This window comes from Falco biarmicus, chromosome 1, assembly GCF_023638135.1.
Source record: "Falco biarmicus isolate bFalBia1 chromosome 1, bFalBia1.pri, whole genome shotgun sequence".
In the NCBI taxonomy this organism is placed as follows: domain Eukaryota; kingdom Metazoa; phylum Chordata; class Aves; order Falconiformes; family Falconidae; genus Falco; species Falco biarmicus.
Genome location: NC_079288.1, coordinates 1,449,727 through 1,476,498, shown reverse-complemented (window position 1 = coordinate 1,476,498; position 26,772 = coordinate 1,449,727). Strand labels below are relative to the sequence as shown.

Genomic DNA, 26,772 nt, shown 5'->3' with positions numbered 1-26,772 from the left:
TCTGCCAGGCTGGGACTCTTTATGAGTGGCTTTTAAATGGGTTTGAACCCCGTGGCTGCAGCTTGGACTGGTTTTGGTGGTGGCGTGGAGCAGCTGGAGGCATTTCAGGTGTGGCAGTGCTGGGAGCAGGGTGGGATGCAGGTGGGTTTTGGGGTCTGCGGTGCCAAGGGAGGGCTGGTTGGGGCTGGAAGGCAACAGCAGGGCCAAAGGGTGCTGGGAGCCACATGTCGTGCTGCTTTCCCAGCTGTTCTCGCGTCGGTGTGGGTGACACGAGTGAGCAGGAACGGTGCTGTCTCCAGTGTCAGCCTGTGGGCTGCCAGTGGCCCTGGGCAAGGAGCTGGACCCCGCGGGACACAGGCCTGTGTGGCAGTGGCTGTGTGCCGCAGCCCTGCAGGGCAACTTGTGCCGGCTGTGGGGACATGGTGGCTCCTGCAGGCATGGCACAGCTTGCCCTCCTGGCCCAGGGCTGGCGGTGATGGGAGGGTGGCCCCGCCATGGGGTGGGACAAATGGGGCCACGGCCCAGCCCCCGCGCACCGGGATGGCGCCCAGCCTGGCTTCCACCCCTCCTCAGTCGGGGCGTGGGCTGGAGCCGGCGGCAGAGCACCCCCCCCTCAGGTACGCTTTGCTAATTGCCCCCCCTCATTAGCCAGGCGTTGCCCTCCCAACATGGCGGCAAGGGGCGGTCGTCACGCGATGCCCCGCCGTGCCCTCCCCAACATGGCGGCTGGCGTCACGTGATCCGCGGCGTCGCCAGGCAACGGCGGACGCGGCCTGGCCCGCGGCTCCCCGGAGGCCCGGCCCGGGAGCCGTGCGGGGTGTCCCGCCGCGGCCTTTCGGGGTCCCCTCGGTGCTGGGGGCTGAGGAGGCCCCCGCCACCCCCTGGCAGGGCCACCATGGAGATCATGTACGTGTACACGCGGAAGCGCAGCGAGTTCGGCCGGCCCTGCAGCTTCTCTGACCGGCCGGCCAAGGTGAGCGTGGACATCCCACCCGACCCCAGCATGGCCGGCGCCTTCATCCTGAGGAACCCCGTGGACAGCTTCGTCCAGCACACCAGCGACATGTCGGAGCACGAGGTGAGGGCTGCCGGCCACCCCCAGCCTCCCGGGCACCCACTCTGCAGGGCAGCACCCTACGAAGGGGAAAAAGTGTGTTTTGTGTCTCTTTTTGGCTGAGAGTCCAGCTCTGCTTTCCCCGTGCCCCCCCCAAGGTCAACACCGAGCGAGTGGAGGTGGAATCCCGTGGCATCAACCACGTCGAGGGTGGCTGGCCCAAAGACATCAACCCGCAGGAGGTGGAACAAACTATCCGCTTCAGGAAGAGAGTGGAGAGAGATGAGAACTACATCAATGCCATCACACACCTCGGCACCGTAAGGCCCTGTCTGTCCCCCCTGCTCCCGTCCCGCTGCTGGAGCCCCCTGCCCACCCGCTGCCGTTCCCCTGCCTAGGCAGCTCCCCAAGGCGCGGCCTCTGCCTGTGCTTTCCCCACAGCTGATGGAGCACTGCGTCAAGCAGAACAACGCCATCGACATCTACGAGGAGTACTTTGGAGAGGAGGAGATGGCAGAGGTGGAAGACGAGCCCCCCTCCGCAAAAACCATCAATGTCATCAGGTAGCACAACTGGCTGGGCTCACCAGGCTCTCCAAATCCACAGCGAGCTACTGCAATTAAACTGCCTTTGGAGACAAAGGAGGTGGAAAACCCAGTAGCTTTAGGACAGTGCCAGATCAGTTTATGGATGAAGAGACCTGCTGCAGCCCCCTGCTCCATAACTCCGTTTGTTCCTCCCCTCCCTGCCCCCTGCCCTGCCCACGTGCTTTGGAGATAGGTACCATGGTCCAGGGACAGACAGCTCTAAGCATCTTCTAACAGTGCTTTAGACAGGATATTATTTTTCTTTTTTTTTTGGTGCCTCAAAGATTATTTTCAAATGTCAGGGGCTGTTAGGTCATTTCTAGAAGTCAGATCCAGTAACATAATTGGATTCTTAGAAATGTATAACTGGAAAGACTTTATTAAATCGTCAACTCTTTCCCCCCGCCCAACCCCCAAGAGAATCATTTCCTGCACTCAATGCTCAAGGGCTGCAGCTTGTTTTAATTGCGATTCCCACAGTTTCCTTTGGAAGACAGTCATCCCAGGGTGTGACAAAGCTGTTAGCAAACTAATACCCTTCTTTGATGTCCTGTTATCAAAAAGGGATCCAAACATAACCAAGAGGACGGCCACGCATCTCTCTTGGCACCCTGACACATGCAAGAAACTGGCAGTGGCTTATTCCAGCCTGGAGTTCCAGCAAAACATGAAAGACATGAATTTTGACTCGTACATCTGGGACCTTGGTAAGGGGAAGGGAAAACTCACCAGTCAGTAATGCTGCTTCTGCGGAAGCCCTTTGTGTCTTCCAAGAGTGTAATGAAGCCTCACAGCACTCCGGAAGGGGTGAACAGGGGTTCGGTTTCTGCTTTGCCCACAGATCAATGCAGAGAAGGGGAGAAATGGGACCTGAAAGCTGGCTAACAGGTGGAAAAAAACCACTAAAATCCCATTACATGACTTCATGAGCTAGCACGCCTGTGACCACAACAGGCAGCTGAGCCACACTCCTCTTATGTGGTTCCTGTCTTTGTCTGGTTCACTCATGCTTGATTAAGAAAGAGGCAGCACAAGCCCAGGCTGAGAATTGCCCTGTTCTCTCAAAGGCTCTCTCAGACCCCTTGAATTTTGGAGTGAAAAATGCAAAGAAGAGGGGTTGGGGTACCAGGGGTCTGTCCCTGGGCTGGCAGGCAAGGACAGGTCGGCTCCCTTCCCTGGCTAAGGTATGGCATCCCGGTGCCATGGCCACCTCATCCAGCACCGGCGTGGCAGGGAGCCAGGCATGGAGAAGCGGGGTGCGGTATTGGGAGGCTGTTTTAGAGGTGGGGGTGCTCACCCTTCAGACTGTCTTTGCACTTTGCTCTTTACTCATCCCTTCTTGGCAGAAAACTCCAACAAGCCAGAGCTCGTTCTCAAGCCGTCATCCCCTCTTGTGAGCCTGGAATACAACCCCAAAGACTCGCACGTCCTGGTGGGAGGATGCTACAATGGGCAGATGGGTAAGGAAGATAGATTAGGCGTGAGGCCGTGCTGACGAGGGTGCTGACGAGGGCCTGGCTTCATTTTAATTCGGCAACAGCCTGGTTCCAGCACTGCTATGCTCACAAAGAACATAGTATCATTAGTGCTGTATCTGGGATCACCCCGAGCACAGCCTGAAGCCCTGGGGCTTTGCGTGTGGAGAGCAGACATGGGCTCACCTGAGCAGGTACCTGGGGAAGGGAGGATAGAACACAGGCTAGTTTTTAGCAGCGTTGCATATAAGAGCTGCTGTTTGGAATTGACGGGGGCTGGGGGCTGCCTAGACCGTGTTTGGTCCTGCTGGGAGCCCTTTGCAGGCACTTGGGATAGTGAGGCAGCTGCAGCCACGGCGAGAGCCCGGCAGAGATTGCTGGATCAGACAGCTGAGCAGTGCATGCGCTGTGCTCCCACCTCACCCACGGCCCTGTATCTTTGCATGGCAAAAGCCCAGGAGAGTTGCTGTTGTTTCATGCACTGAATCGTTCTTGTGTTATTGTTTCAAGTGCTTGGAAAAGGGCATCTCTTTGCCAGCTTCATTTATGGCTCTGTTATTTACTTGGCCACACAAGCCCTTTGATTTAATTGCACTCATTTTGATGTTTTCCTTGCCATTTGCAGCAGCAATCAGATCTGACAGGGCATGCATTATGGGGCTGTTACTGCATGCTCCGCAGGTGGTGGAGGGGAGGGATTTCACCCCGTCCTTCGCAGAGCTTCCAGGCACATGGCGCAGGCCCAGCACAGCACGCTCTATCACATCCAGTTGCCTAATTAGAAGCGAGCAAGAGGGAGCACATGCAGCCCAGTGCCACTGCAGCCCAGCTGCCTAACCTTTGTTGAACCATGCCCAGCCCTGCACCGTTGCTTGCCCCCTGCCATGTGTCAGAGGCAGAGAGAGGGAAGGATGGCAGCTGCTGTCTGCAGGGACCTGCCTTGGTTAGCCAGCACCCTTCGGGCACGCAGGAGGGGAGCACAGGCAGGGTCAGGTCACACAGGCTAGTTTTTAGCAGCGTTGCATATAAGAGCTGCTGTTTGGAATTGACGGGGGCTGGGGGCTGCCTAGACCGTGTTTGGTCCTGCTGCAAACCCTTGTGCAGAGCAGGGGGAGCCGGGGGGGGGGGGGGGGGGCGGGTTTGTTGCCTCTGGGGATTGTAGTGCATCTGTGTGGCTATTCAGTATGTTACCACTGTCTAGCTTGGTGTTTGCAGAAGGTGCAAATTGCATTACCGCTCAAGAGTGGGTATCCCTGCAAGTGATCACAGCAGCAGGCTCCCAGCCCACAGGGCACATGTATGGTTCTTCTGGGGCCGGGAAGTGCAGGGGGAGCAGCCAGAGAGGTTTACTCCCCATTCTGGCTTGGGCTGTGGGGCAGCATCTCCTCGGGAAGTGCGTGGCAAGCAAAGGAGTTGGGCAAGGGAGCATATATTAACAGCTCCTTTTTCCTTCCTAGCTTACTGGGACACCAGGAAGGGGGGGCTGCCCATGGAGGTGTCCACTGTGGAGGTCAGCCACAGGGACCCCGTGTACAGAGCCATCTGGTTGCAGTCCAAAACGGGCACAGAGTGCTTCTCAGCTTCCACCGACGGGCAGGTAAAGACGGGAAGGGGCAGAGAAGGATGCCAGGCACTCACACAGGGACTACACTGGCAGGCACTGGCACCCCAAAAGAACTTCCCCTGCCTGCACTGCCTCTCACCAGCCACTGCAGCAGGAGAACCAGGCCCCCAGGCTGTTGGCACAGGCTGGCACAGAGCAGCCCCTGCAGTCCCCTCCCTCTGCTTGTCCCCTGCAGGTCCTGTGGTGGGACATCCGTAAGCTGTCCGAGCCCACTGATACGGTGATCTTGGACATCACCCGGAAAGGGCTTCTGGAGAATGCTCTGGGTGCCGTCACGCTGGAGTTCGAGCCCACCATGGTGAGCCTCCCTGCACTCACAGCCAGTACCCTGACCTGGGCAGGAGTGTGAGCCAAGCCGAACCGAGCCGGGCGGGCAGTGCCTGGTCACCCCCACAGGCAGGGTGCCAGGGGCACGGCACAAGTGTCTGATGCCCAGAGTGACCCAGAGCACTGTGCTGCAGCTTGCAGCGTGTTCTCACCCATCTTTAAGAATAAGGAGTTGATGTGCTCCCAGAGTACAGCGTCTCGCTGTCATTTCGGTCTCTAAATGCCCCAGCTCACAGCAGGTCCCAGGGCTCAGTCCCCCCCAGGTGCTGGCTGCAGCAGGCTCCCCTCTGTGCGGACAGCAACGCCCCTTGCTGCCCCACTGTCCCCTGCACCGCAGGGTCCCCAGCATGCTGACGGCTGCTCTCTCCTGCTCCCACCCTCAGCCCACCAAGTTCATGGTGGGCACAGAGCAGGGCATCGTCATCGCCTGCAACCGCAAAGCAAAGACACCCTCTGAAAAAATCACCAGTACCTACAGTGGCCACCATGGACCTGTCTACGCACTGGCCAGGAACCCTTTCTACCCCAAAGTCTTCCTGACTGTCGGCGACTGGACTGCTCGAATCTGGTCGGAGGAGGCCAAGGAATCGTCAATTATGTCAACCAAGTAGGTGTTGGTGTGGTTTTGCCCTGGGGAAAAAAAAAAAAAAAATTTTTTTTTTTGTGGAAGAGCATGTTCAGGGCAGGTGACCAGCAGGGTCTGGTCTGCTCAGGTCAGGCAGGAGGTGGTAGGACGGTCACCAAGGCAGAGCAGTGCCAGCGGGGCTGAGGGCACTGGAACAGAGGGTGCCCAGGCCTGGCCTATTGGCTGAAGGTGCTGTGCAGGCAACAGCCACAGGGCCAGGGGGATGGAGGCCATGAGCCCATCCCCGCTGTGTTGTGTCTGCTGGCAGGTACCACCTCTCCTACCTGACAGATGGGTGCTGGAGCACTGTGAAGCCAGCCGTCTTCTTCACCACCAGATCGGACGGGACCCTGGACGCCTGGGACTTCCTCTTCAAGCAGAACGACCCCTCCCTCAGCCTGAAGGTTGGGTGCCCAGCAGCTTTGGGTTCCTCACACTGGGAGGGGAGCGGGGCTGCCCCCAGCCAGCCCCAGCAGCAGGGTGCTTGGCAGATCTGCCACCCTGCCCTGCACGGAGCAGCAGAGCCAGGGGATGGAGTCCCATCCTGCCTGCACAGAGCTCAGGATGAGCTCCATCAAGCAGCAGCTGTCTGCTCTGCCCAGAGCTGTGCCTTGGAGCCCAGGTCTTGGAGCCCAAAACTTGGCGCGTAGGCTCCTGGTATTGGCAACCACGTAGATTTGCCTCTGCCACTCATCCTGCCTGACTTCCCCTGTGGGACATCACGTCAGGGCTAAGTGCCACCCCCTGCCTGTCCTCCCTGCCCAGGTCTGCGACGAGCCCCTCTCCAGCCTGCGTCTGCAGGACAACGGCTGCATCATTGGCTGTGGCTCGAAGCTGGGCACCGTCAGCCTGCTGGAAATCTCCGGGCTCTGCACCCTCCAGAGGAACGAGAAGACCCTGGCTGCCGCTGTACGTGTGCTCTGAGCCATGAGCCACTGTGCCAGGTCACGCCAAAGTCCTCAGCGCTGCTGGCCCCGTGCACAGCAGCTCTGCCAGCGAGCCCTGTGCTGTCCCCATACAGAGCATGCTGTCCTGTAGGGTCCCCTGCTCAATCTGCACCCCTCATCCCCCACTCTGCCCTAGATGTTTGAGCGGGAGACGAAGCGGGAGAAGATCCTGGAGGCCCGGCACCGGGAAATGCGGCTGAAGGAGCGCGCCAGGTCGGAGGGGCAGGAGGCAGAGGTGGAGGAGAGGCTGGTGGAGAGTCCCCAGCAGGTGCTTGACCGTACCCGCAGGGAGTTCTTTGAGGTCATCGAAGCGGAGCTGCAGAGGAGGGTGCGGACAGAGACCCAGCACCTGTGTGGTGAGGTACCGGGGATGGGATGAACCGGCAACAGCAGGAGGGATGCCCTGCCGTGGGGCAGGGGACTGGGGTCAGCCTCTGCCTTTTAGGTTAAAGACCACATGGGAGAGGAGGCGGCTCTGCAGGGGAAGGAGAGCCAGCTGCCCAAGGACAAGGAAGAGGAGGAGGAGGAGAAGGATGCCGCCAAGGTCGGTGCACTCCAGCTTCACATTCCTTTCCCCCCCCTTGCTAGGGCTGCTGCTTCATGGCTCATGTGGGGATGAGGCTGCTCCCTGAGCCAGGCAGAGCTCGGAGGGTCTCTGCCACTGCGGGGTGGCGAGCAGAGGGTCTTGCCCAGCTCCCTGACCCCACCCTGCTCCCTCTGCAGGAACCGTAGCCAAAGCAGGACCAGTGGGTCGTACAGAAACCCTCGCATTGCTCACAGATGCTCACTGGCCCTTTGCCCTCTTGATGTTATTTTCTTCGGGGTGAATAAACAGGAGCTTTCCACGTCATGTTTCCTGTTTTGTCACAGCAGGGTTGAGCGGAGGGTGGGAAAGTCATGTCCTCTCGCTCTTCATCTCCCCTCCTCAGGCCAGGCATGGATCAAAGCTGGCTGCTGACCACAGCAGAGCACCCATGGCAGCAGAGTGTCCCTCAGTGTGTCCCCAGCCTGAGGACCAGGGCAGAACAGGACAGCTGGTGGCAGCAGTGACATCCCAATGCAGCACCCTGTCCCTTCCTAGCTGCAGAGTGATGCTGAGCAAAGCCCTGTGCCCCAGCCCGCTGATATCCCTGTGAGAGCAGCTGGCAGAGCCTGGGCCGGGGTTATCAATGCTGGGTAAACACAGCCTGGCCGGGATCGCTGGGCAGCCCCCCTGCCTGCTTGCCTGGCCATCAATTATTAACAAGCCACCGGCTGTGCTTGCCCCACGGCACAGCTGTCAGCAGAGGCATGGGGCCATCGGGCAGGCGGTGTCCTGTGTACCGGGGGTGAGCCCTCCTGGCTCTGCTCAGGGGATGGGCAGCGGGTGTGAGCTGCTGAAGCCATCCTGCGTGTGCGAGCCGGCTGCGCGGCAGAGCTGCCGGGTGTGCAGCGGCACGGCTGGGTCTGAGTCCTGTCCTGGCAGCACGGACAGGGAGGAGAGGGAGTCCCACCCGCTGCTGTGGGCCTGGGGGGACAGGGCCAGCGGTCCCCCCCACCCCGAGCTGAGCCCGGCTCCCAGGCTGGGGAGCGCTGCCCGAGGGGAAGGTTCCTCCCAGCCGTGGGAAGGGAGCAGGCCACCAGACCTGCAGCTCAGCCAAGCGCCTCATTAAGGTCCAGCCCTAACCGTACCAGTGACAAGAGGTGGAAAGGCATTTCCCCAAGCCACGCACTGTTCCCATCTGTCCCACGGCACTCCAACCGTGCCACAGGGACACGGGTGCAGCCAGGAGAGGGCACAGAGCGTGGCTGAAGCCACTGTGTCACCAGGAGCAAGCCACGCCGCCAGCGCTGCATACGGCTCGACATCTCCAGGGGCTCGGGGCAGAGGAGTGGGATGGGGAGCTGCAGCCTCTGCAGTGCCACCCAGCCCAGGCCAGGGCGGCACCCGTGAGGCCAGGCCCGCAGCTGCCCCGGGAGGGCAGAGGGTCTCAGCCCCCAGCTTGGGGCTCTGCCAGTGCCTGAGAAAGGAAAGAGGGGACAGCCAGGCTGGGCTGGGGGTGCTCTGCTGAGCCTGCCCCTGGGCAGTGGGGACACTTAAGAGGACAGAGCACGGTCAGCACACCCCACGCACCCTGCACTGGGACCCTCCACTCATGGGCCTCCCACGGCCCCCGCTCCCCAGCAAGGACCAGCAGCTGGTGGTGACTCTGGGCCGGTGGCAGGTGGCACGCTGTCCCCAAGGGGACCAGAACCGCTACCAAGGACAGTGGGAGCACTGGGATCCAGGGCACCCCACGGTTGCACCCCGCAGGGCTGGGCCATGGCAGGGGTTGGGGGACATGCAGGAGGCAGTGGCTGGCGTGGCTTGCTTGTCTTGCCGCCCCACGGAACAGCCCGTCCCCACCGTGCCTTGACACCGTGGGGCTGGTTTGGCAGCTGCTGTTGGGGGACACTGGGGAGTTCATGTGCACAGGGACATAGCAACAGCCCCCCGCTCCGACTGTGCCACCGTGGGCTCACCCATCCCCGAGCCACGCCAGCAAGGGGCCGGGTGCCAGCAGGAGGGCACGCTGCCCAGCTGCCCCTTTAAGGCTTGTCCCAGCGGTGTTTGCTTTCCTTCCAGGAAAATGAACATCTAATTGCAGCTCCTGGTATAGGGGGGTCCCGGGGGCTGCGTCAACACTGCGCCACTGAAGCCTCAGCTGCTGGACCCTGCCGTGATGGTTCGCATACAGGTCCGTGTCCCCCTGTCCCTGTCCCCACCACCCCATGTTCATCCCAAATTCTCACAGGTGGCTCTTCGCATCCGTCCGATGAACACTGCCGAGCTGGCGGAGGGGGCCAGGCCCATCGCCCACCGCGTGGATGAGCAGGTACGGCCGCGGGAGGGGCACCTCTGGGTTCAACGGGCACTGCCTTCCCCCCCATGCCTATCCCACGCACTCAGCAGGGATGGGTACCCCAGTGCAGGATGTGACCCTTGGTGCACTGCATGCCCTGGGACATGCTTGGTGGCACCCAGTGCTGTGTGTGGTGCCCGCATGTGCCAGGCACAGGCCGGGGGAGCACCCTGCAGCCTCGCAGCCACAGCAGGAGACCCTGCAATAACAAAGCAATGGGGTGGGAAACTCTGGGGGGTCTGGGTCAGGAGCCCCCCTTCCTGCTGTACTGTGGGACCTCAGTGCTGCCTGTCCCCAATCCTGAGTGGAGGGGGTGCATGCCAGGGCAGGGGGAGTTGGAAGTCGGGCAGCAGGGAGGGAGCAGCTTGCCTTACAGGAAAGGTCAAAATCTGCATTGCAATGGGAGACAGCAGGGATGCTGGAAGCAGGGGACCTTGCAAGGGGCCGTTCCACGCAGGGACAGGGACACACAGGGTCTCCATGGGGTGTCAGCATCCCCAGCCACCTCACAGTGCTGGGGCAGCGGGCACCTTGGTGTGCCACTCTCACAGAGGCGCCTTTGTGCCGCCGTGCCCAGGTGGGTGCAGTGGGGCAGCCGGCCTGGCAGGTCCCCTGGCATCGCACACAGAGCTGGCTTTGAGCCCCAGCCTGGAGACAATGGGACGATTCAGGAGCACAAAGGGCTCTGCACCACCACCAGCAGCACCGGCACCTCCCACAGATGTCAACCCCAGCAACTGGGGGTGTGTGTGTGTGTGCACACACGGGGTCCCACGAGGGCTCAGACCCACTGAGGGGAGAACACATCCCAGTACCCCCCCCCATGCCAGGATGCCCCCCTTGGCTCTGACCCCACTGGCTTTGCTGTGGGTGATGTGGGGTACCCAGACAGGAGCACGGGGGAAAGATGCAGCTCCTGGCAAATCATTCCCCCATGGGACACCTGGGCAATGCCCAGGCAGGGTGCTTGGTCCCCACCAGCTCCTGGGGCTGGCAGCAGTGAGCGATTGCATTACCCAGCACCAGGGTGTTGACCCCTGGGCTCTGAAACCCCAGTCCCATTCGGGTCCCTCCAGGGCTCTGGGAACCCAGTCACCGGTGGGGTGATGTGCTCTCCCGTGGGACCCCTCGCCCACCGACTGGGATGGAGCTGCTCGGGATGGAGCTGCTCAGCAGACATGGGCGGTCCCCTTTGCCGGGACACGCTGGTGTCAGGGCTGGGGAGAGCATCCTGGTGTGTGCAGGCCCTGGGGGATCTGTGCTCACAGTGCACCAGCCCATGGGGCTCCCAGCACCCTCATTACATCTCAGGGCCCAACCAGGTGCTAATTAACACTGTTAATAGCAGTGTAATGCCCAGTGTGTGCTGTGCCTCCACAGGAGGCTGGAGGTGACCCCAGAGTAGAGGGGTGGTGGGTGCCCCAGGCTGGTGCGTGCCCCCCAGCCAGCCCCGCTCAAGTCCCCCAACAGGTTGTGGTGCTGCGAGACCCCATGGAAGACCCCGATGACATCCTGCGAGCCAGCCGCTCCCGGGAGAAATCCTACATCTTCGATGTGGCCTTTGACTCCACGGCCACCCAGGTGGGTCCCTTGGGGCATGGGAGGATGTGGGGCTGGGGGAGGCAGGCTGGGCACCCAGGGAAGCAGTTGGAGATGGGGGGCAGCAGGATGCACCCTCATCCCTCTCACCCTCCCACAGGAGACCGTGTACCATGCCACCACCCGGAGCCTCATCATGGTTGTCGTCTCTGGCTATAATGCCACTGTGTTCACCTACGGCACCACTGGTGAGGGGTGCAGGGTTGGGGAGCAGGCCAGCCCCTTGGCCATGGGGGTCCTGGCCCCAGCTGAGCCCGCCTCCTCTCCTCCAGGCTGCGGGAAAACCTACACCATGCTGGGCACTGATGGCGAGCCTGGCATCTGCGCCCGCACCCTGGGTGACCTCTTCCAGGCCATCCAGGACACCAGCGGTGATGTGGAGTACGAGGTCTCCATGTCCTACCTCGAGGTGTGGCAGGGGCACACAGGAACATCTCCTTCCCTGGGGAGGGCAGGGGACAAGTGGCACATGGTCCCAGCCTTTGTGCCCAATGTGGGATGCTGTGTCCCCACGGGTCCCCACGCTGTCAGGGATGTGCCGAGCTCCTTCCCCCTGCCCAGATCTACAATGAGATGATCCGGGACCTGATGAACCCATCGCTGGGCTGCCTGCAGCTGCGGGAGGATGCTGGCGGCACCGTCCGGGTGGCTGGCATCACCGAGGTCTCTGCCACCAATGCTGACGAGGTGAGCAAGCAGGCACTTAGGGGGCACGGTGGGGTCCAGTGAGCCCCCCCTGCCCAGTGCTGCCTGTCTGCCCCAGGTCATGCAGCTGCTGGCACGGGGGAACAGGCAGCGGACGCAGGAGCCCACGGCCGCCAACCGCACCTCATCACGCTCCCATGCGGTGCTGCAGGTCACTGTGCGCCGGCGGCGTCGGGGCAGGGGGCTGCGCCACGGCCGCCTCTTCCTGATCGACCTGGCAGGCTCCGAGCGGGCGGCACAGGTACGGCACCCACCTGGGGGGCTGCAGGGCTGGGGAGACCTCCAGCCCTTCTTTTGCCAGGTTTTCCCCCTCTGCCTTCCCCTCCTGCCCAGACACAGAACCACGGGCAGAGGATGAAGGAAGGAGCCCACATCAACCGCTCACTGCTGGCCCTGGGCAACTGCATCAAGGCCCTGAGCCACCGGACGAGCACCAGATACATCAACTACCGTGACAGCAAGCTGACCCGCCTGCTCAAGGTGCGGCTGGGGGTCCCAGCTCCCCACAGCAGGGTTCGAGCTGGGAGGGAGCCCAGGCTGTCCCTGTCCCGGACCCTCTCAGCCATGCTCTCTGTGGCCAGGACTCTCTGGGGGGCAACAGCCACACAGTAATGATCGCCCACATCAGCCCAGCCAGCACCGCCTTTGAGGAGTCCCGCAGCACCCTCGCCTACGCCCAACGTGCCAAGAGCATCCGCAGCACGGTAGGGCAGGCACAGGCACCCTCCTCCCCTGGGAGCCAGCCCTCCGCTGGCCCCCTCTCCAAGCAGCCTTGGCCTTGCTGCCCCATGACGGGGAGGGTTGAGGAGTTCATCCCTGTGCTGCTCCACAGGTGCCCAGAGTGGGGGAACAGCTCAGGGCACGGCTCTGCTGACTGTGAGATGCTCAGGACTTGCCCCATAGCCATGCGCTGCTTGGGGACCCTATGGGGACATAGCCACGCTCTGCCTGGGGACCTTGCTTGGGGGTCCTGGTCTGGGATGTACTTGGGGACCTGCTCCACCAGCTCTGTCCTGCTTGGGGACCCTCTTTGAGGATCTTTGGGGAGCTGCTCCATCAGCCATGCCCTGCTTAGGGGATCCTGTTTGGGGCTGGGCTGTGCCAGGGCCATGGGACATTCACATTTGCCCCTTCCCAGGTGAGGCACAACCTACCTGGCGTCTCGTACAGCGTCATGGCTGACCTGCACAGGGGGATCCAGTGCCTCAAGGGCCAGGGAGATGCCAAGCCGGGGCAGCCAGGGCAGGGCAAGCACCAGGATATCCCCTACATCCAGGGTATGGCACAGCCCCCCACCCTCCCCCAGCCACCCAGGGCTCGGTGGTGATGCCCTCGTGCCTCCAGCCCAGGTTCGGCTGTGTGGTGACCGCCCCAAGTTGGGCTGTGTGCGAGAAGATCTGCTTGGGACCTGCCGGGATCAGGCAGCCCTGCGTGACCTCCTCCTCCGGCTGGAGGGCACCACGCTGCGTGCCCAGCACCTCCTCACCCTCGCCGGGTACCTAAGTGCGAAGCCCCCCTGGGGTTGGGGTCCCCCACTGAGCCGGGCTAGGGGTGAGACCACCTCCTCCTCTCCACACCAGGACACGGCAGGACCAGCAGTGGAGCAAGGAGGAGCAGGGGGAGCTGAACGGCCCCGGTGACAGCGAGGGGGACTCAGACGCAGGGGATGAGCAATTGGATGTGCCAGAGCCACCCAGCGTGGCTGTTGCCCACAAAAGCATAGCGACTCTGCTGGAGGAACAGGGCGGGCTCCAGAAGCCGGAGGTTTGGGACCCCTGTCCCCACCGCCAGCAGCTGAAACCCCATCCCCAGAAATCTGAGTTTTACAAGTCTCAGCCCAGCAGCGTGGGTCCCCCAGCAGCCCTGGGGGTTCATGGATGCTCGTGGGCTGAGGTGTGGGTCAGGGTTAAGGGGCTCTGGCAGAGATGCTGATGCCACGGCAGGGATGCTGGCTGTGGGTAGGGATGGTGACCCCACTTTATGCCCGCAGGCAGAGCTGGTGCAGCACTTCTGGCAGAGGCAGCAGGGCACACAGAGGCTGGAGGAGGCCCTGCGGCACCAGCGCAGCTGGGAGGAGCAGCGGGAGGTGCTGGCCCTGCTGTGCCGCCTGCACCAGCTGGAGCTGGAGCTGACAGAGTCACGTTCCCACACCCTGCTCAAGGGTGGCCTCCAGCACCTGCCAGCCACCACCATGCGACACTTCGACTGGCACCAGGCCCTCTGCGCCTGCATCATCCAGCAGCAGCACCAACTCATCACCGGTGTGTCCCGTGACTTCTGCCATGACAAAGGGGACTCTTGCATGTGGTCACGCTAGGAGTCCTGCAGTGTCAGAGGTTATTGCAATGGGACGTGTCACAATGCAAAGTCCTCCCAGTGTCGTGACACAGCCACAACACTGCCACCTGAGCCCGGCATGGTGTTGATGCCCACCACCCTGCCCTCTCGCTAGCAGACCACCGGCTGCCGGTGCCGCAGCCACTGGAGGAGCTGTATGAGACCTACCTGCGAGAGCTGGCAGAGGGCCCTGGGGAGACTGGCACCCTCAAGGTAGGGCAGGACACCCCCACCCTTCCAGCCCATGCAGGGCCCTCACCCCCTGTCCCTGCCCAGGGCACGTCGCTGCCCAAGATCCCACAGGTGGCCGGCACGGAGAGCCTGCCAGCCTCGGACTGGGACAGCGTGTGGGCACAGAGCTGTGAGCACCCTGCACCACCACAGCAGGGGCCCCGCTGTGACACCCTCCCACCCCTGCGCCCCACAGGGGACAGGTACAGGTGGGCATCCCCCGCTCCCCATGTGCATGGGGCTGCATGTGCCCCACAGCCTGGTGGCAGAGGGTCAGGGGTGTCTCCTCTCCAGCAGCATTCCAACCCCCATGGTCAAGAAGACCCCGCAGGCACAGCACCTGGGGAGCACAGCAGTGCCTGCCCCAACTTCCAGACGGGGAACGGTGCTCCAGGAGGTGAGCACAGCCATGCCTATGGCATCAAAGCTCTAAGGTGGGGACACTTATGGGTGCTGTGTGTCCCGGCAGCACACGCCACGGGCCAGCCTGGCCAGCCTGAGGACCCGGCACGACTCCTTCCCGGGTAGCAGGACCGGTGTGGTGGCAACGCGCAGGGGTGAGCCAAGCGGCCAGCGGGGCTGCGTGGGTGGCCATGCCCCACTGACAGTGCCACCATGCCACAGAGTGCCCAGAGATGTCAAGCAGCATCAGGAGCATCGCGGCCAAGGCTACCCAGCACTGGGCCCACATCCTGGAGAGCGCCCACTCAGGATGGCCACCCGAGCAGGGTGGCCGCGGGCTGTGGCACACCAGCAGCGAGGACAGCCTGGTGGGGACAGCCACCCGCTCCCTGGGAGCCTGGGTGTGGGTGTGCAAGAAGGGTGGCAGGGAGCCAGGGAAGAGGGAGGAATTGATGGATGCCAAAAGGACATCAAAGCGGTCACTGTCCTTCGAGGTCACCAGCCACGATGTAGGTGCAGGTATGGAGGGGCCGTGCCCCCGGCAAGGCGGCGCTGACTCGAGCCAGGAGGCAGTGGGGCTCCACGAGAGCGAAGCCAGCAGCAATGCCATGCCCTGAGGAGGAGGGCAGGGTGGGAAGGCCACCCCCAGCTCCCCTTGGCACCCCTTTGCCTGCCATCGGGGTGTCAGCACCCTATGGCATGCGCCCCCCCTGCACAGTGCGGGCCCTCCCCAAAGCAACGTGCCCGTGGACCCTCTCTCCGGCAGCCAGCAGCCCCCAGGGGCTCCCTGCCACCATCCCCCATGCTGCAGGCAGGGGCACAGGCACCCAGCACCCAGGGAGCCCCCAAAGCACTGCCCAGAGCAAAGCCCCCCACAGGCAGCTGCCAGGTGAGCCCCTGGCTGGGAACAGGGTGTGGGGGGCCATCACCCCACTCTGGCCTCAGCCCAGCACCTGGGGCTGCTGCTGAAGTGCCCCTTCTACAAGTGCTGGGGTCCCACCGCTGCCGCTCCAGCTCCCCACCACCCCCAGGAAGGGCCAGCGCCCGCAGCTCGGCTGCATCACCAGGAACAGTGCCAGGGCCTCCAGCAAGGGCAGATGGAGCCACCGGCACTGAGCGCCCTGCCAGAGAGGGGCTGGACCCCATGCCAAGCCAGCGGGCTGAGCACCAATCCTGCCAGCCCAAGCACGGTGCCGCATACCCCGTGCCAAGGGCTGCCCACGGCACCCTGTGCCCATGCAGCCCCCCAGCGCCAACCCTGCTGGGGGCGAGAGGCAGGGAGCCAGCTCCCCCCATGCCAAACCCACCTGAAGGCAGGGACCCAGGATGCAGAGAGGGACACAGCCACGCTGGGCGGTGACCCCAGCCGGAGCCACGCAGCTGCTCTGGGAAGGGCCCCTGTGGGTGCTGAGCACCCCGGGGATGCAGCCATCCACCCAGCATCGCCAGGTACCGATGGGGCTAACCTGAGTGCAGGGTGTCTGGACACACATTTGTCCTTCCAAGGGTTTACATTAAAAGGACAGAAACACGCTGAGCCGGGGAGTGGTGTGATTGCTGTGCACAGCCCAGCGCGCCCCTGCCCATCCCCAGGGCAGTGAACCCCCCAAAACCACCCCTGCATGCCCCATGCTCATTTTCTGCTTTTATTAGGAAGGGGGTGAGGGTGCTCGGGCAGGGATGGGCCAACTGTCAGCCGTGAGTGGGGACAGTGCCCCAAGCATCCTCTGTTGGGGACGCAGCCAGATCCCGCCCCTGCCGAGCCCCAGGGTGCTGCTGCTGGGGTAACCAGCACCACGACCTCGCCGCCTGGCACACAGGGGGACCCCCGTGCTGCAGGGGTGGCATCACAGGATGGATGGGCTTGTCCCTTTCCCCATCCTCTTGCCCACTGGGGTATGTGAGCCCAAGGTGTGCTTGCAGCCATGGGCTGCACGTTTCGCCTCTTGCACCACCCACACAGGGCTGGGGGATTCCCAGCGTCCCCCACCCCCAGCTCGCCGCAGGCACCCAGGGACGGCAATGGGGACGGCACGTGGCAGGGGGACAGTTGGGAAGGGGTGGGCAGTGGGCAGCTCAGCCCTGGGGCCCCCCGGCATGGGGACCTCCATCTACCTACGAGCAGGAGGACCAAGCGTGAGCCCCCCTGCGGGGCTGGGGCCAGTCCAGTGACGGGGCCCAGCTCTGCCTCTTTACTTCTTCACCTTGATGAGGGAGTGGTAGACGGGTTTGATGATGATGTGGAGGTGCAGGGAGTTGTCGATGAGGTACTCAGAGGTGCGCTTCTGCAGGTCGGCGTGGGCGAGGAAGTCAGCCACCTCATCTGAGCTCTGGTGGAAGCTGTAGGCGTGCTTCACCAGGACACGGCCCTGCTGCCGCACACCCACCAGCACCGTCTTCTGGAAGCTGACGCCGGCAAAGTCAGGGCTGCTCATGGCCGGGGTGATGACAAGCCGGGGGCGACCATCCTCGATGCGCACTGGCTGGACGGCACCCGAGACTGAGTCCGAGTAGACGGGGCGCAGGCTGACGGGCAGCCAGCGTGGTGAGAAGAGGACATTCCAGGTCACCCGTTTGCCGGCGTCGTGGCTGCTGGGACCCAGCTGGGTCTGGAAGCTGGTGCTGCGGTCATCCCGTGCCGGGTTGTTGATGACCCACTGGGAGCCCCAGCTGGGCGCGAGGTAGTTGCGGGGTAGGAACATGCTGCAGTTGACATCAAAATACTTGGCGAAATGGAGTGGGGAGGCAGCGTGGAACTGGAAAGCCTGGAAAAGCAGGTCCTGCACCGCACTGTAGTGCCGTGCCAGCACCGTGGACTGCGCCTGCAGCCGGAAGAGCTGGCTGGGGGCTATCATGGGGTAGCGGATGGCACGCAGCACCCGTTCGGCCACAAGACCCTCAGGCTGCCGACGGCTCAGCCAGCTCTCCACGGCGGTGTAGAGCTCCAGCTCGCTGTGCAGCACCAAGTCGGAGCGCTCCAGCAGCAGCAGCAGCAGCTCCACACTCACCGAGCCCCACTCGGCACTGCCCAGCACGGCCGAGAGGTTCCAGGCCAGGAACTGGAGGCAGCTCTCCTGCAGCACCGCATCCCCAATGTGCACGGCGTAGTGGTACCAGCCCACCACATGGCCCTGGCTTGACTCACTGGCCAGGTGGGTCTTCATGTAGTCAGCCACGCCGCGCTGCAGCCCCCACACCCGGTACTTGCTGGCCAGCTGGTGCATGGGGATGGCTTGGTGCAGCAGGATGGAGACTCCCCCGCAGTACAGGTACCTGGGGCGGAGTGCAGGGTTGTGATGTTGGTTGTCCCCCAATCCCCTTCTCAGCTCTGCCGCAGGCTCTGGCAGCGCAGTCCCCAAGGGACCATCCACCCTCTGGGGCTGCATCACTCCGTGTGCCCCCAGCCTCTGAGGTCCCCAGGGGAGCATCCTCCCTCCTTGGCCACATCCCTCCAGGCATCCCATCCTGTGGAGTCCCCAGGGAAGGATCATCCTCCTTCTTCAGTCACATCCCTCCAGGTATCCCCATCCTGTGGAGTCCCCAGGAGAGCATCCTCCCTCCTTGGCTGCATCCCTCCCATGTCCATCCCATGGGGTCCCTGTGGTCCATAAGGGAACAGCTCCTCTCCTTGGCTGCATCCCTTTGGGCATCCCCATCCCGTGGGGTTCCCATGGTCCCCAGGGGACCTGCATCCCTCCTGATGTCCCCCACCATGGGGTTCCCATGTACCTGATAAACTTCTCAAAGAGCACAGCAGTCTCAGGCGGCTCATGCAGGGTGACAATGCTCTGGTTGTGCAGGAGGCTCTCAAAGACCTCGCTCTGGAGGCTGAGCAGCAGCTGGTGGGTGTGGAACACCTTGGCCTCATCGGAGGCAGCCGTGCGCACCCGCAACACTGAGTCGCTGCCATTGCCGTTCTGCAGCAGCTCCTGCAGCCGCTGCAGCAGCGTCAGTGAGTGGTTGATGGTGGCTGCTGTGGCATCGCTGCTAAGGTCAGCTTTCTGGGCTGTGGGGAGATGGGACCATCCCAGTGTGGCACCCCAGGAACCAGGCACGGCAGAGTGGGGACCGGGTGTGGGGCGATGTGTGGTTAACGGGAGGCTGGGGAAGCCTGGCTCTGTGCATCCCCCCTCTGCTCCCCCCAGTGCCAAAGGGCTGGCTGGTGCCAAGGGGGTGTGGGGAGGACGAGGGGACATGGGGACGTTTGTGTCCTTGGGAGCCAAAAAAACTGCTGTTCTGCAGCAGAAGGGGTGAGACCACCATGTCCTAGGCTGGGACGTGCTGGGAAATGGCCCTGTACCGGGCAGCGCTGGCTCACAGCCCAGTCTGCCAGTCCCAGTCCTGTCCCCACTGCAGGCAGAGTGAGCCCTGGACATTGCCCCCAAGCCCCTGTATCCCCGAACGACACTCAGAGCACGTGAGAGCCCATGGGTGTGGGGAGCCAGGAGCGCTCTGCCCCCTCATCCAGGGATGTGATCCCTGTGGTCGGAGCAGCCCGGGACACTGGCTGCTCCAGCACTGCTGCAGGTCCGCTGCCCAGCAGGCAGCTGCCATGCCGTGCCCGCGCCCGGTGCGATCCCTACTGCCTCACCGACACCGCGAACGGCTCCTCCTGCCCAGCCAAGTTTTGCTCCCCTCCATCAGCTGCATGTGCCAGAAGCCCAGCCTGCCCCCGGCATGGGCACACACCGGGGGTGACCGTCCCCCTTGCCTGTGTCCCTGCAGTGCTGGGCTCCCAGCAGGGGCTGGAGAGGGACCTGGGAATATGAGGGGGCTCTCCGTGCTCCTGCAGGCATGGGGAGCCTTCCTCCCTCTCCTCCACTCCCACCCCATCCCCGGAGCATCCTTCCTCCAGGGTGAATGTGGCCTCATCCCTCTCAAATCCCATCTTGCCAGCCGGCGAGCCGATGGATTACCCTTCCCCACACCAGCGTAAGCCCGGCTGAGCAGGGAAGGGGAAGGGGGTCAGGAGCCCTTTGCCCCACGGTGCTGGACATCAGTGCCGAGGGCAGCAAGGCTTCCCCAGGCAGCAGCAAGCGCGGCCTGGCTCTCACCACCGGCACCTCCCGGGCACCGTGGGGCACAGCCGTGCAGCAGGGCACAGCCAGCAGCCACATCCATCCCTCCCCAGGCACCGCGACGGCTGCTGGAAAGCCGTGCTCAGCCTGCCACGGGCATCACCGGACACCCACACCACAGCCCAGCACCACCCCGGCACCCAGCCAGGGCAGCGGGACCCACGGCATGGGGGTCCCTCCATGCCTCCCCCCACCACAGCCACCCTTACCGGCTTGCACGGTGAGGAGGAGGAGGAGGAGGAAGGCAGTGGCGCAGCCCCAGCGCTGGGCGGGCCAGGCCCCCGCCAGCCTGGCCATGGCCTCGCAAGCGCATCTGCCGGGTCTCAGCGCGGGCGCACAGTGCCCGCCTGGCGCTTATGTAGGCCAGAGCCCTCCCAGCCCACGCCGCCACATCGATTGGTGGAAACTGGGACCGGCTGTTACCAAGGGAACCGCTTCCAGCCCCCGTCCATCCCACCCTGACCCCGGACCCCAGCCCTGCACCCTAGGGTGGTGTGACAGGGTGCCCCGGTGAGCCCCGGCACGCCATGGGGGCATCTCCATCTGCCGCCTGCTCCCGCTGCCGCCGGGCACCGCTGTGCCGTGCCGCGGCCGTACGCCTGCTGGAGCCCCATGCATGGCCGCAGCCCTTTGTGTCACCAGGCTGCCAGGATGCAGCAGCGGGGTCTTTGCATTCAGGGCACAGCTCGATGTGGCCTCCCCACTCCCCCCAGCTCATGGGTATTCATGCCGGCAGCAGCCCATCACCATGGCATCCAGGCTGCCGGCAGGAACTGCCTGCCCTTTTCCCAGCCTTTGCAGCCAAGAGGCTGCCTGCCGGCCTCCGCTGGCACCTCGCCTGCCCCAGCGCCTCTTAAGGGGCTTCACAATGGGGCCGAGGTGGTGTTTGCCCCCGCGGCAGCCCTGCTGAGATGCAGCTCAGGCATGGGGCTGGGAGTGGTGCTGGGTGCCCCCAGCCTGCTGCAGGAGGTGGCACCCCTCTGTGCGGGAGCACTGGCTGGCACAGCCCAAGCGAGGGGAGTGAGGAGTGTCTGCACCCCACTTTTGGCCGTGGCCCCAGCAGCATCAGCGGGTGGGGAGCCAGGACTGGAGACCCCCAGACAGGACACAACCAGGGGGACAGGCCCCACAGAGGCAACCCAGCTCACACAGCAGCCCCTTACCCACCCCCACCACCGGTGCTCCCCTTGAAGGCAGCGGGGGGCTGCTGTGCCGGGCAGGAGACCCCTGCCCTGTGGCTTGGTGCTCCTTGGGCAGGATCTGCCAGCACAGCGCTGAGCCCCAAGACAGCTGCACAAGGTCGCCTCATGGCGCAGCAGGACCCCACGTGTCATGGGGGGCAGCACTTGGCCCCCCACTCCTGGGGACACCACCTGGGTGGTCCTGTGACCTTCAGTGTGTAGCAGTGCCAGAGCCGCACAGGGGGACATTAACCATTCCCAGTTATCGAGTATCTATCCAGGCGGATGAGATTAGCGCTGGTATTGCAGCTTTGTGGTCAGCTGCCGAGCAAGGTGACAGCACAATGTGGCTGATGCCCACTCGCACCCCGCTCCTTCCCCGGGACCCACGGGGGGAAGCTGTGCCACGGCCGGCGCTGCCAGCACCAGCACCCTGCAGCAGGAAGGATGCTGTGTCGTGCCAAGCAGGGCAAAGGCAGCCATTGGTGCGTGCGGTGGGGTAGGATGGTGGTGGCCAGGGCCCTGTGCCAGGCAGGGGGGCTCCAGCTGAGTGGGGGCTGCTCAGCCCATCTGTCCCTTTGCATCAGCTCACCTGGCCCTGGCACGGTGCTGCCACCGTGGCCAGGAGTGCTTTTGTGCCAGCAAGGGCTTCTGAGGACAGGTTTGCATTGGGCTCACGTGGGAGCAGAGACAGGGACACGGGGACAAGGAGCCCCATCCCCAAGCCCACACCCCCATGGCCCAGGAGGGCGAGCAAGGGGCCCAGGCTTAGACAGGGTCTCCAGATGTTGAGCGTGGGCAGATGTGGCCACAGCTCCCAGAGGGCTAAGGATCACCCATCTGGCCCTGACCTGTGGGCAGAGGAGCTGGGGGACAAGCCACCCAGCCATCGCTGTGCCACGCTCCGGGGCTCCCCAGCCCCTCACAGGTACAGGCAGGCGGGCAGGCAGGCAATGCCATGCCCAGCGTGGGGCCAGGGCTCAAGCCCTGCGGCCCCTTGGGTCAGGGGAGCACCAGGAGCATGGCGCAGGCAGAGCACACAGCCCAGGCAGTGCGGAGAGGCACGGGCCAGCCGGGGGATGAGGGGCCCTGGCCACGGCACAGCCATTTCATGGCTCAGCGAGTCCACCAGTGCCTCATTTAACCACCTGCCTGCACAACAACAGCCTGCCGGGATCGTGTGCCCGGTGAGCTGCCGGCACAGTGCCAGCCCAGGCTGTGCCCTACAGCCCAGGGACCCTCGTGTCCCCCACAGGGACATCAGCTGGCCACAGGGCAGGGTGGCACGGGCTGTAGGATGTAGGGGGTCACAGGGGACCAGGGGGCCAGTGCTGGGGGTCACCAGGGGACAGGGCATCCATCCCCTAGCCCTTGACGAGATGAGAGGGCAGCTGTGCTGGCCCCGGTAGCTGCAGCTGAGGTGGCGGAGGGCTGGCTCGCCATAGTGACCCGTGCCAGGCCCCTGCCAGCCCCAGGGCTGGGCGAGAGCATCACTCCGGCAGGCTGGGGGCACCAGGGGGGTGGGAGTCAGGGGGCTAGGTGGCTGCAGGGACAGGCAGGGAACATCAGCCTTCCCACCCTTCCCTGTGCTCTTGGGGAAACTGAGGCATGGACAGGTTTTCCCTCCAGCCTGGGCCAGCAGCATGCCACCTGCACGCCGGGGCTGTGTCAGTGGTCACCCTGGCACACACAGAGCAGAGCCCTGCCTGGACAGGCACACAGATGCACACTCACGTGCACACTCACTCGTGCACACACACAGACCCACTCCCCTGAGACCCCAGAGGTGGCCACAGACCCTGGCTGCCAGCTTGCAGAGCCTGTGCCAGCCCCTCACCAGGCTTGGGCAGCCCTGCCTGCCCGCCCCCACCTCTGCCTGCCCCCAGCCTCCCTTAGGGTGTGTGGCGAACCCCGACACTGGGGCTCCAGCACCCAAAGGAGGGGAGCTGGGGATCCAGGCACAGGCACGATGCCCCCCAGCCTGACAACAAAAGCCTTTGGATATAATGGAGGGCCCAAGCTGTCCCCAAGTACCCAGACCACCATCCCTATTGCTCTGGGGTGGGGACAAGCTCTGTCACGGGTTGCTCAGGGCTGGCACAGCCTTGCCATCATCCCTGGTGATGGGTGACCCCATCCCAGCGCCCTGCGGGAGCACTGAGGCCCAGGGACGTCCTTCTGCCCCGCCAGCCCAGCCGCAGCTCTGCCCACTCCACTCTCCCTCCGCCCCACTTCCTTTGCGCCCGGGAGGCTGTGATGCTGCAGGTGCTGGAGAGGACACGGCCACCGACTGCAACACGGCCATCGGCCATCGGAGGGGTCACAGCCACCGGAGGGGACACGGGCATCTGTGGCTCTCTGGACCCGGGGGAGGTGGCACCGCACGCCAGGCAGGTGGCAGGGGGGCCACCGAGGTGAGAGCTCATCTCGCGCAGGGGGTGGGGAGTGGGACCTCGGTCAGGGCGGGCAACCGCACCCAGACGCCCCCAAACGGGATCAGGGCTGGGAAAGGGTTAACGCGCTCCCACCGCAGCTGCAGCCGGTCGATGCCCCAGTTCCCGGCGGGACATGAAGGGACTGGACTTGCCCCTGCTGATTAGCTAGATCTAATTTGCAGTTAATTGGCAACCTCCAGTGCATCTCCCTCCCCCCGCCCCCCTCCCCCCCCGCTCCCACCCACTCGGGGCTCAGGATCCGTCCTTCCATCCCGGCCGGGCGCAGCGCCCAAAGCCCCCCGGGCTCCCAGGGTCAGGGCGGTGGGACCCCCCAGCGCGAGCGCTGCTGCGGGGGCAGATCCACCGCCGAGGCGCCCGGAACAGAAGCACCGGCTGCGGGAGATGAGCCCCCCCGGGTCGTTGAGTCGTCGAGGCTCTGCGATATCTGGGACGGGGGCAGTTTGGGGATCCCTGTGGGGACAGGGTTGGATCGGGGCCGGAGCGGTGCCCAGTAACGGGCTCAGGACGCCCCTGCACCAGGCACCCTGCCCCGGGCTCAGCACCCCCTCTACACCCCTCACCCTCCCCAGGCACTAGGACCCGGGGGTCGCGGTCCCCCTTGGGAGATGCTAATTTTTTTTGCGGGGAGGGGGCTTCTGACCAATCAGAACGCACCTCTCGGGCTTGGCCTTCCCATTCCTGGAGCGCGCCTCTCTTATTGGGTGATATCTGATTCCTTCTAGCCAATAGAAACAGAGAGCTCCGGAGCGGAGTGGTGCCGCCCGCGTTTATGAATGGTCGGGCGCAGCGTGGGCCCGATCCGCGTACGGGCAGGGGTACGGGCAGGGGTACCGGCAGCGCCGCTGCCAGACTCCTCCAGCCTCGCTGCCTCATGCCAGCCAGCCTGAGGAGGAGCTGGCAAAGGACCTGTCTGGCAGCCTGGAGATAGTAACCCCGCCCTGGCGCCGCAGGGACCCGCCTCCAGCACCTCTGGGTCCTCCCCGGCACCGCTGGGTCCCGGCGGGTGGCACCCAGGCCAGGCTGGGAGCCGGGGCCTCGCCCCCCGGGCAGCCACCCAAGAACAGGGTGTTTTAATCCAGTTTTCTTCAAGGTGATAAACGGAGCCGGGGGTAAACAGAGCCAGGGGATAAACGAGTATCTATGGCAGCAGGGCCACCCTCCACTACGGGGACCACCACCCCGGTGTCCCCATGGGGGCTGGATCCTGTGTCCCTCGTCTCGCAGCACCCGTGGGCAGCTGGCAACTCCAAAGCCTGCCATCACAGGCAGACATGGAGGCAGACCTGGGGCAACTGCGCCCATGGGAGCCAACACACCTCGAGCCCCCTGTGCCACATCCCGGCTGAGCCCTGGCCTGGGTGCCACCCTGATGCTCCCCATCTCCCCTGGCAGACGGTCCGTGGCGGAAGGCGATGGTCCCGGTGCCCAACAGCACGGCGGTGGTGTGGGCCAGCGAGGTGGCACAGCTGGAGGCAGAGCGGTCACCCTGCATGGTCAGCATCTTCCCCATCGTGTATTACAGCATCTTGCTGGGGCTGGGGCTGCCAGGTGAGGGGGCTGGGGCGGGGGGGGGGTTCCCAGGAACGCAGGGGGCAGCACCTACCTGGGTGCTGAGCTCATACAACGGATGCTGAGCTGTGCATCCTCAGTCCAGCCCATGCCTGTGCCCTGAGCTCCTGTCTGAGCCCCAGGGCTTTTGGGGGTGTGGAGGAGAGTCCTCAGGGGCGGGGGGCACCAACCTGCTCCCCTCAGACCCCCTGGCCTCAGGCCTGCCCCAGCTGCGGCACCCGGCTGTAAAGCCCAGCCCCACGTGGCAGGTGCTGCAGCAGCAGGGACAGATGGTGTTTGTGTTGCTTGGGTTGACACATGGAAGAGATTAATCAGCTCAGCAAATCCCCACTGCACCATGATATTTATAGCTCCCCACCCCAGCTGGGGCCTATGCAGCTCACCCTGCAGCCCTGGGAGAGCCTGAGCACCTCTGGGGTCCCGGGGGCTGCAGCGCGGGCTGTGAGCCCCGGGGTCCAACCACCACATGTTGCTCCTCTCCCTCCAGTGAACATCCTGACCGCTGTGGCCCTGTCCCGCCTGGCCACAAGGACCAAGAAGTCATCATACTGGTACCTCCTTGCCCTGACCACCTCTGACATCCTCACTCAGGTCTTCATCATCTTTGTGGGCTTCATCCTGCAGACAGCCATCCTGGCCCGGGCGGTGCCCAGCGCCTTCATCCACACGGTCAATGTGCGGGAGTTCACAGCTAACCACACTTCCATCTGGGTCACCGTCCTGCTGACCATGGACCGCTACATGGCCCTCTGCCACCCACTGCGGTACCATACTGTCTCCTACCCGCAGCGTACCCGCAAGATCATTGCAGCCGTCTTTGCTGTCGCTCTGGCCACGGGCATCCCCTTCTACTGGTGGCTGGATGCCTGGCGTGATGCCGATCCCCCAGCCACCCTGGACATGGTGCTCAAGTGGGTGCATTGTGTCACCATCTACTTCTTGCCCTGCAGCATCTTCCTGGCCACGAACTCCATCATCATCTGCAAGCTGAAGCAGCGGAGGCACTTTGGGGGTGGCCAGCCCCACCTGAGCAAGACCACAGCCCTCCTCCTGGCTGTCACCGCCATGTTCATTGTGCTCTGGACTCCCCGGACCGTTGTCATGATCTGCCACCTCTACGTGGCCTCGGTCAAGAGGGACTGGCGCATGCACCTGGCCTTGGACATCGCCAACATGGTGGCCATGCTCAACACAACCGTCAACTTCTTCCTCTACTGCTTTGTCAGCCAGACCTTCCGCCGCATGGTGGGCGAGGTGCTCCGGACCCACCTCCAGCACAGCCCCCAGCACGGCAGCAGTCACTTCCCACCCTCAGCCCTGAAACCACTGGAGCTGCTGCCTGGCACTGCCCTCTGAGCCTGGGCTGCCATTAGCTGGGGCGGTGCTCAGCCGGGGTTCCCGGTGCTCACCCAGCCCCATGCATTGCACCAGAACCCAGCAAGACCCTGCCCCTGGGACACTGCCCCCATGATGCCCACTCTCCGCCGAACTGGGCATTAACACCGAGACTGGTGGTGGTGGCAAAAGGAGGCGGCTGTGCTCACCTGTTTGGGGCCATCGTGCCTTGGTGGCAGCACCGCTGCACCCCAGGGACCCCTGCCAGCTCCCTGAGCCGCAGCGGGACAGGCAGTTCAGCCCTGCCCCTGCTCAGCCCCTCAGGATGTGCAGCATTCAGCCCCCCCCCCCCCCCCCG

General features: G+C 63.9%; 3 protein-coding genes across 14 annotated transcripts; 2 read left to right on the top strand and 1 right to left on the bottom strand.

The window, feature by feature from the left end:
* The first annotated feature begins 5 nt into the window (after nt 1-5).
* On the top strand, nt 6-16,337 carry LOC130156451 (dynein axonemal intermediate chain 2-like). Of its 11 annotated transcripts, XM_056354993.1 has the most exons (17): nt 7,095-7,183; nt 9,245-9,356; nt 9,414-9,494; nt 10,992-11,102; nt 11,221-11,308; nt 11,393-11,529; nt 11,682-11,807; nt 11,884-12,066; nt 12,159-12,305; nt 12,407-12,529; nt 12,964-13,102; nt 13,170-13,320; nt 13,406-13,718; nt 13,816-14,086; nt 14,278-14,602; nt 14,691-14,790; nt 14,863-16,336. In XM_056354993.1, exons 2-17 carry the CDS (start codon nt 9,342-9,344, stop codon nt 15,349-15,351), a joined length of 2,799 nt encoding a protein of 932 aa, XP_056210968.1. In that variant the 5' UTR covers nt 7,095-7,183; nt 9,245-9,341; the 3' UTR covers nt 15,352-16,336. The 11 variants fall into 11 exon arrangements, with proteins under 11 accessions (XP_056211015.1, XP_056211006.1, XP_056211022.1 ...); XM_056354984.1 differs by having other exon boundaries at nt 9,245-9,494; nt 14,281-14,602; nt 14,863-16,337; XM_056354999.1 differs by having other exon boundaries at nt 9,245-9,494; nt 13,406-13,589.
* Nucleotides 16,338-16,432: 95 nt separating this feature from the next.
* On the bottom strand, nt 16,433-24,315 carry BTBD17 (BTB domain containing 17). Of its 2 annotated transcripts, none has more exons than XM_056355086.1 (3): nt 24,165-24,315; nt 18,525-18,801; nt 16,433-18,068 (listed from the first exon to the last, which is right to left on the bottom strand). In XM_056355086.1, the coding sequence occupies exons 1-3, from the start codon at nt 24,184-24,186 to the stop codon at nt 16,988-16,990; spliced, it is 1,380 nt and encodes a 459-aa protein (XP_056211061.1). In that variant the 5' UTR covers nt 24,187-24,315; the 3' UTR covers nt 16,433-16,987. The 2 variants fall into 2 exon arrangements, with proteins under 2 accessions (XP_056211061.1, XP_056211054.1); XM_056355079.1 differs by lacking the exon at nt 24,165-24,315 and adding an exon at nt 20,083-20,295 and having other exon boundaries at nt 16,435-18,068.
* Nucleotides 24,316-24,502: 187 nt separating this feature from the next.
* GPR142 (G protein-coupled receptor 142) lies at nt 24,503-26,484 on the top strand. The gene is made up of 2 exons (XM_056355094.1): nt 24,503-25,058; nt 25,567-26,484. The coding sequence occupies exons 1-2, from the start codon at nt 24,923-24,925 to the stop codon at nt 26,433-26,435; spliced, it is 1,005 nt and encodes a 334-aa protein (XP_056211069.1). The 5' UTR covers nt 24,503-24,922; the 3' UTR covers nt 26,436-26,484.
* Nucleotides 26,485-26,772: the final 288 nt, after the last annotated feature.

Coding starts and splice junctions, on each gene's coding strand:
- LOC130156451 (XM_056354978.1), top strand. CDS start 9,342: ATGGTTCGCATACAGGTCCGTGTCCCCCTGTCCCTGTCCCCACCACCC. Junction 11,530..11,681: donor TCTCCATGTCCTACCTCGAG/GTGTGGCAGGGG, acceptor CCCCCTGCCCAG/ATCTACAATGAGATGATCCG. Junction 14,791..14,862: donor GGGGAACGGTGCTCCAGGAG/GTGAGCACAGCC, acceptor GTGTCCCGGCAG/CACACGCCACGGGCCAGCCT.
- GPR142 (XM_056355094.1), top strand. CDS start 24,923: ATGGTCCCGGTGCCCAACAGCACGGCGGTGGTGTGGGCCAGCGAGGTG. Junction 25,059..25,566: donor GCTGGGGCTGGGGCTGCCAG/GTGAGGGGGCTG, acceptor CTCTCCCTCCAG/TGAACATCCTGACCGCTGTG.
- BTBD17 (XM_056355079.1), bottom strand. CDS start 20,170: ATGGCCAGGCTGGCGGGGGCCTGGCCCGCCCAGCGCTGGGGCTGCGCC. Junction 18,802..20,082: donor CCTCCTCACCGTGCAAGCCG/GTAAGGGTGGCT, acceptor ATCTCCCCACAG/CCCAGAAAGCTGACCTTAGC. Junction 18,069..18,524: donor CTCTTTGAGAAGTTTATCAG/GTACATGGGAAC, acceptor ACTCCGCCCCAG/GTACCTGTACTGCGGGGGAG.